Source organism: Poecilia reticulata, linkage group LG9 (genome assembly GCF_000633615.1).
Source record: "Poecilia reticulata strain Guanapo linkage group LG9, Guppy_female_1.0+MT, whole genome shotgun sequence".
NCBI lineage: Eukaryota > Metazoa > Chordata > Actinopteri > Cyprinodontiformes > Poeciliidae > Poecilia > Poecilia reticulata.
The window spans coordinates 3059974-3068363 of NC_024339.1; the positions used below are offsets into that span (position 1 = coordinate 3059974).

The 8390-nt window shown below is 39.3% G+C and overlaps 1 protein-coding gene across 2 annotated transcripts in view; it reads right to left on the bottom strand.

Moving 5' to 3' along the window:
- The window catches only part of atp2a2a (ATPase sarcoplasmic/endoplasmic reticulum Ca2+ transporting 2a), a 29910-nt gene extending 22462 nt beyond the window's left edge, over positions 1-7448 (bottom strand). Inside the window, exons 1-5 of one of the 2 annotated variants that reach the window (XM_008417247.2) lie at positions 6792-7448; positions 5895-5912; positions 5712-5794; positions 2509-2613; positions 866-1004 (exon numbers count right to left, since the gene is read on the bottom strand). In XM_008417247.2, the coding sequence (XP_008415469.2) occupies positions 866-1004; positions 2509-2613; positions 5712-5794; positions 5895-5912; positions 6792-6909 (463 nt within the window). In that variant the 5' untranslated portion in view covers positions 6910-7448. The remainder of the gene's footprint in view (positions 1-865; positions 1005-2508; positions 2614-5711; positions 5795-5894; positions 5913-6791) is intronic. The other variant, XM_008417248.2, reaches the window with a different exon arrangement.
- Positions 7449-8390: the final 942 nt, after the last annotated feature.

Sequence of the window (8390 nt, forward strand, 5' to 3'; positions counted from 1 at the left end):
AGCCGCTGTTTCTAAGGACATTTCTCGGCATGCCGGTTTCCACTCATCCCTCTGCAGAATTATATAAGTGAGTGGGCACTTTCAGAACCAGAGCTGTACATCCTGAGGATTTTCTAGCTGCTGAAATACGCTGACTGGACCTTGCCAGGAAGAATTACTCCGGCGCTCAATTCATTGACAGCACAGTGGGGAAAAATCTCACAGCGGATCCGTCGGGAGGATGCAGGAGATGAATTTAAAATAGGCGTGTGTGTGGAGAAATACAAACAAAAAGGACAAGGGAGTGTTAATTTTTTGTTTTACCCATCGCTTAGAGACAATGGGTTAATAGAAATATCTCAAAGTACATCACATTTGGAGGGTGAGTCACCTCTGCAGTGGCTCTTAGTGTTGGACAGACGTGAGTTTGTTGCTAAATGTAAATCGTGACCTTCGAGCAATTATAGGACTTATCTGCAGCAGAGAGAAATACGTTCCGAAACTCTCCTAAGAAAACAAAAGGTTTCTGTCTAAATATCCAGAAAAAGTTTATAATATGAAATATTTAAAAGTGGTTTTGGTCTCAAGTAGTTTTAAAGGGGCAGTATTATGCGTTTTCCACCCACATAGTGCCATTTTGTAGCAAAATTAAGTAACTATGTTACCAAGAGAGAGTCAAGGATTTCTCAAACATGCATGAAAGAATCAAGACAACACTGCAGGTGTGTTTTTGATGAGGGAATAAAATTATAACATAATGTAAAGCTCAAAAAAGTTTATTTTACATAGTACTGCTTCTTTAAATCTTTTCCATAATATATCAATAAATAGGCAAGACATGAAGTCAAATGAGTTTAAGTAGAAAGTAGAATGCAGTGAAACCTACCAGCCACTTCCACAATGTCGCCCGGTACAATGTCTCTGGCCTTGATCCTCTGCACCGTCTTCCTGTCCTGCCGGTACACCTTCCCCATCTCCGGCTCGTACTCTTTCAGAGCCTCGATGGCGTCCTCAGCATTGCGTTCCTGGTGAGGAAGACAAGAGTTTGGTCCGACATCTGTATTTGGCACTGATGCAAGCCACATCAGCAGCTGAGGTGCCAAGCAAAAGTATTCATATCTGTAGGACTTCTTCACAAACTTCAGTTTATTTCACTTGGATAGACCAACATGGTAGTTCATAATTGTGAAGTTTTTAAACATTTTTACCACTAAGGCATCTGAAAACTGTGTCAGTACAAACTTATCTAGATTTTGTTGATGAGTAAACAGAGTCCACACTGTATGTAACTTACTTTTAATATTAATCCAGATGTTTTATGAAGGCCCCACAGGTTAGTTAGAGAATATTGGTGAACAAACAGCATCATGAAGACCAAGAAATCTGGTCAGAGTTGATGGATGGAGCTAAATACAGCAACATTTCTTAAAGAAGACTTGTAAAAAACCAGATGCTGAGTAGTTGGTTCAACTAAACATAGAGCCAGAGCTGGAATGGTTTAGATCAAAGCAGATTTGTCTGTTAACAAACCTTGAAAACTGATRTTCACAGAAGCTTCCCCTCCACTCTGAGTAAATGTAAATGTGCAAAACTGAGAATACTCGCAGCTATTTATTCTGTTTTGTTTTTCTCATTTTTATTTTAGATCAAATTTGAATAATTCATATTAATAATCTCACTTAAAAAATATTTAAGTGAGATTGTAACGTGAAAAAAATCTGGATAAATTTTTGGGAATATGAATACATTTGTGAGCTACAGCATGTTTGTGTTCATTATGCATTTTAGTTGGTCACATTTCAGTTTTCTATAAACCTTTTCTTTTAGTCTTTTCCCAGTTTCCCTTCACCAGAATGTTCATCATTATATAGCCAGGCAAACATCACTCAGAATGGCCAGCCCACACAGTTTTTTTTTTTTATTATTCTTCAATGTGAAGCCTTTCTTTGAGACAAAAATAACTTCCAGTACACAGTGTTCATCTACAGTGCCGGTAAAATCTAACTAAAAGATGCAGACTATCATTTCTTGTGTTAAGATGTTCTGCAACAGAATTATATTTGCACCCTTGATCATATAAATCTTTAATTACTTTCACCAGTTTAGAATTTGGCTGATTATGATAACTCCATTTCACAGATACACCTGACTTTTCAATGTTTGAAGGTAGACAGTAAACTCTCTCATATAAGTTGCATATAAGTCATTAAAAATTATGCCGCTGATATCATCCTCCAACTACTTCCTGTCGTCTTTTTCTTTGTGTTATGCGTCAGTGGCAGCATCCGGTTATTAATTATTTGACTCGTGTGATGGGAACAAAAAGTGTTTGTTTGTTTTTGCAGTTTTGCAAAGTTAACCAGTTTAAAAAACCCCATCTCATCCCACTAAATCTTTTTATCGACAAAAATGCTTTATTTCAAACTGACGTTTCCATTAACCAAACTTATTTTAGAAATAATGCAATCATGTGGTGAATAGAAACGCAGCTATTTAAACAGCTTCCCAGTGTCTGATGCGTTGTCTCACCTGCCACACTCCGACGATGGCGTTGGCGATGAGAATAAGTAAAATTACAAAAGGCTCCACAAACGCTGTGATTGTTTCTTCTCCCTCCTCGAACCACGCCAGGACCTGAAAACACAATTACCTGAAATTAGCTGAAAAGGTTTTTGGAGACTTTCACTAATTCTGACCCTAATACTACAAGCTTTATACACGATACAGGCATAAATCTGCCTGAAAAGAACAAAAAAAAAAAAAAAAGCCCAAGTGTGTTGACCTGCAAGCTCATTAAGCCCATTAAAACCTGCAGCAGAGTGTTGTGTGTCATCGGGTCGTAATGACTTAATTAGGTGTTCCTGTAAAAGAAACGGCTCTAAAAGTATCCTGTGCGTCACAAGCTATTAGCTCATTTTCCATAATGTAATGAAACAATCAATTTTACAAAGAACTATGTATCTTACTGCTCAGGAAGTGAAAATTTAGAGCCTAAAAGTTTACAAAAGATGTCTGTCTTCGCCACGCGCCCAACAGAGAACAGCCGGCAGTAAAACTAGACATGAGTCCGTTTCCTCCAAACAGCTGGAAGAAGGCAGTGAAACGATTTGCTTTTGAAACTGGAACAGTTTGCCACAATAGTGTTGACAGAGATGCTAAAAACTGCTGGAATGAGTCGTGTTTTTTTTTCTCAGCTGGTTTGGCTGTTCAAGACCTCTCCCCCTGGTGGTGCTGTGCACTGCTCGTCAGCTGGCTGAGTAAAGGCTGTTCCACTTTCCTTTCTGTACCATTGCGTAATCTCCCCAACACTCTACATGAGCGTGTAACTATCCCGTCATCTCAAATGTAGCATCCAAACAGCCCTTTGTAATTTCATTATGTCATGAAACTTAAGATGATGCATTAGGTGAGTTTTTGTACTTGTAAATGTGCTTTTTGTGATTTTAAAAGTATCACACAAAGTGGTCTTAGTTCATCATCCAGGCTGGCGGGAACAATGTTATGTTAGCATTTAAGCTGAGGTTTAGCTAATACTTTAATGCAAACCTTAAACTTATTTATTAAATCTGGCTTTGAGTTTACATTTTCTAAGCTGTTGCCATATTGCATTGCCTGTTTTATTTATTTAGTAAGTCTATCAAATTTTATATTCTTATGTATTTGATTTACATATATTTTTTGCTATTAATTTACATTTCATACGTTTATGTGTTTACAGTTTATGTATTATCCTGGAAAACTGAATTTCTGATACGATTTTATTTGGTTCTCATGTTTCCTCTGCATTTCCTCACTATCATTTTACAAAGTATTTCACGTTTTTTCCACTTATTTTGATCAAACAGGGAATTTTTTATTTCTGATTGTTCTTAATTTCTGTTCAGCAGTTTGCATTACATTTCTGAAAAAGGCTACACAAATGAAGTTTGATTGATTCAATATTTTAGCTCTATCAGGAATAACTGGTTCTTGTTTCGATCCAATTAAAGTTATTAGGTCATGTAATATACTCTTTATGTATTAAACTGTGCAATTTTATTTCTAAATGCCTGAAACAAATACATCTGCTGTAGCTGAGTATGTAACTATGTAACTATAACTACTCTATAAATATAATAGTTGCCATAAAACAGAAACCGTTGAGGAGATTGTAGTAGTCACTCTTCCATAACAATCAGCAACCATCTCCTGATCAACAAATCCACAAAGTAACTATCCGATTAATCTACAAACTTACAAAATATTCAGAAAATATGTAATCGTTTCCAGCTATCCTTCATTTTCACAGCAAAACAAAGTCATAGTAAAAAGACTGAAAACTTTTCAAGGGACGATTCAGGGAAGCTGCTACAGGAGTGGGCTGATGATGGTCAAAGTGTCTAAACTGGTCTGAGGTGAAGTGCACATGGAGGTGTGCATTAGCTGAATGGAAAGCCCTCCCTGAGTAGTGAAAGTCCAAATTTGGTCTGGCGTGGTGCTCTGTTCCCCTGTCAGACAGCAGCCACCAACACCTCTGTATCACCTGACAGACGCGGCGAGCTGCATATCTGCCCACAGGCAAACGCAGAGGTTCGTCTATTGCTACGCAGCTCTGCTAATTGTTCATCTGGACAAATAATCACAAATAATCGCTGCAGTATTAAAGGGGCAGTATTATGTAAAAACGACATTTTTGAGCTTTGTTACGTTATTCCCTCATGAAAAACATACCTGGATCGTTGATCTGATTCTTTCATGCATGTTTGAGAAATCTTTTGAATCTCCCGTGGCAACCATTTAGCTGTGCAAAACGTCTGGATGAACCTAGCTCCGCCTTCAAGGATGAATCTCCCCCTCTGAGCTGCTGTTTCAGAGCAGCCCTCCCTTATAACTCACCCACTCAACTCCTTCAGACTAGCCACCAGTAATTAGCAACCACCTGGTGGGACTTCACATCAGGTGAGTTCATTATATGAGCTACTTCTCAGGGAAACGCTGGTAAAAACGTTGTGAAAGGGTTAATAGAGGAGCCATGTTGAAATGACTTCCTGAAGGCGGAGTTTCAGAAAGAGCATCTTAAAGAGGCAGAGGCCCAATTTCAATTTACTTTGTAAATTTTGAAGTAAAATGTCTTTCAAGTCATACTTCTATATAGCATTTTTATAACAACTGAAGTTAACAGTTACTTGATTATGCTATAAAGTGGTAAAATGCGCCTGGAAAATACATCATTCTGCCCCTTCAGCAGTTCATTTCTGCTTGGGAAAACATTCCTTTATGCAATCCAAGTTCCTTTGAAAGTACAAAAAAACCCCAGTTTTTACACTTTGTGAAGATGTCATTACATAACTACTGTCCACTCGCTATTAAACACTGAAAGTCAGCAGCAGCCCAGACGAGATCAGCTTGAGTCATTCCGAAGCGGTTCTGCTTGGCGTCTCATTAGTCTTACGGATCAGAGGAGTGGGGTGACAGTGACTCAGTGCTGCTACCGCTGTTGTCACCATTCCTCAGATGAGCTGCGAGCCATCTCAGCTATTTAGCTCCTTCCTAAGTAAGCGTAACCCGCCGGCACAGCTATGCAAACCGAAGACGTTCACACTTCAGCGCCATGCGCCGCACTTGCATTCATCACACTGGATGCAAACCCCCAGCAGCAGCTGGAGCTTAATGTAAATATTTGGTTGAAGTTAGTATGAAGGAAGTATTACATCTGATTTAAAATGTGTAATGAAACCCCGGTGTAGACTTACAAAAGATATGCATGCAGCTAACAGCAGGATTCGAACGAGCAGATCTTCAAACTGTTCCAGGACGAGCTCCCATAAAGATTTCCCTGCAGACAGGAGAGTACAGTTACAAACTTATCAGTTCCTACGAACTGATAAGTTCCTACGAACTTATCAAGAACAAATGTCAGAGACAAGATCAAGTACCTTCTTCTGCTGGTAACTCTGTGTGTAGATGTGCGGGTTGATCCAAGCAGGAAAAAAAAAAAGGAGAGAAAGAAGTTGTTTCGTTCATTTTTTGGGTAAAACGATATCTGTACAAGCAGTTTTACTGCAGTCATTGCTAACTTTCTAGTAACATCTGATTTTAAATCACTTAGTGTAAAACATTAAGGTAAAAGGTATTCAGATTTTCCATTTGCGTAAAGGTCAGGAGGGATTTAGGAGAAGGGGAGAATGCTCTATGTGACCCCCAGGTGATATTATTATAAAGCAGCTGTTAAAGTCTGGAACAACAGAGATTAACTCTGACACGTGAGGGTCACTTCAGTGACCCCGGGCGTATGCCTGCCAGATCTCCAGCCACAAGAGATGATGCGTTGTCCTTAGATAGAAACTTTCTTAAACTACTTTGAATAATTAACTGAGCTTACTGTACTGATAGATGACTTGTGTGTGATTAAATTTAAATTGTGTTTTTTGTAAAATGCCCCAAGACGACATTCGTTGTGAATTGGCGCTGTGTAAATAAATTAAACTGACTTTATCCATGCCACCGACACCATAATTTGGCTCTGGTTAACAGGCGCAACCTGTTTACACACCACACACAAAAATTGATGATACCTTACATAAGCCACCCTCTCAGTAATGACTAATTTGTTACTATGGAAATGATGGGAAACCCTGGAGGTCAGCACTGGTGACGTCAGCCAAAATCCCTTTACAGAGCACCGGGTATCACCGATGATGTAGCTGACTTTTACCCCTCTACAGAACACGGAGCACGCCGCGTTCACGTTACAGTAGCATGCATAAAACGTGTCTCATTCACGGCAGCAACCAGCCTCAGCGGCAGGCTATGGGAACTAAAGCTGTTCCTACCGTTTAGGCCCCATTTCTCCTTCTGCCGCTTCACCTCGTCCAGGGAAAGTCCTGTGCTCTCATTGACGCAGAAATAACTGTAAACTTCTTCTACAGTCTTCGTGTGAGAGTTCTCCATGGCGGAAGGATCCTTCCAACTGAGCTTCACCTGAATTAGTCTGAGGAGACTCGGTGGCTCTTGGAAGCTGTCAGTACTTTTCGGAGAAATAATGAGTGTGCCAACTGAGAGCCGTACATTCACTCTCGGTTAGCTACCGTCGGCAGTGTAACGTGTTCCCCCGGCTCCCTGTTAAGATTATCTGCACGCGAATGACGGTTTCTTTCTTTTTTCCTTTTTCTTTTTTTTTCTATTAAAGGTGAGCCGAACTTCTCCTTCTTGTCCGGGTGAAGGTTAGTGTGAGGCTCCGCTGGTCTCCGCTGTTGGTGGGGACGTGTCTGCGGCAGTGCTCTGTGTTCGGGACTGCATTCGGTCCAGTCCTCCCGGTGCCGTTTCCTGCCTCACCGTGGCGCAGCTCTCTGTGCTTCCACTCGGTCTTCTCAGTCTGCTTTTATGAAAGCGAGGCGCCTCTCTGCTGTCTCTCTTCCCTGTGCTGCATGTGGACTCCTATCATTGGAGGAACGCTGGCAGCTGCGTTCAAATCAGGGGCAGATGAAAGAACCCAGGAAGTCGCTGGGAAGCGCGAGGCTGGAATATCGTGTTTATTTACCGCTGCCGACTCTAATTGTTAGGATTACACGCTCAGGCTCGAGTTTTGCATGGAAGTAATAAAAAGCAAATAACCAGTTGAACAACTGGAAAAATGTTCACGTGTGTCTTTCCCTGGAACAAAATATGCAAATACTTAAGCCAAACAAATCTTGTGCAAGTGTTTTTTTTATTATCTTTATCATGATCTGGTAGATAACACTTTGCAGAAAATCCTGTACTTTACCGCATTTTTGTCACTTTTGATTTTATCAAATAGGCCAATACGGTATCATAAAAGTGCGAATCGACAGCAAAATGATAAATTGCTGACATTTTTCTGTACATGTCATACGTCAAATTGAGAATCTTACCATGAATTCTCGGTTGGATTTAGGTCTCTACTTTGACTAGGCCAGTGGTCTAAACCTGCATCTAAACCTCTCCCGTTATTTTTGGAAAATAATGGGAGTATAAGTAGTTATACTTCTAACAATAGCAGTATTACAAAACTGAGAAGAGTTCTGACATGTAATATAGACCTAAGAAAGATTTTTATTAGCTATTTGCAAAAAAAAAATACAAAAAAGTTCAATAGAAATGTTGATGGTACAAGCATCTTTTTTTATTTTGTGCCGCTGTGGAGTTTTTTGTTTTATTTTTTGGCTGTAAACAACTTATTTCCAGTGTCTTACTTTAAAAGTTTGACATTTTCTTTTAACTTAAAATCTAAAAGAAACGACAGATTGTGGTTTCTAAATTTAAATGTTTAATTGCCTATAATAATTTTTGTTTTCCTCGGTTAATGATGTTCTCTGAGACTTTTAAATGGCTAAATAAGTAATATTTAATATTCCTTTAAATAGTTTTATCGGTTTTGCAGGGCTTATGTAAAATCTGATTGATTTAAATCA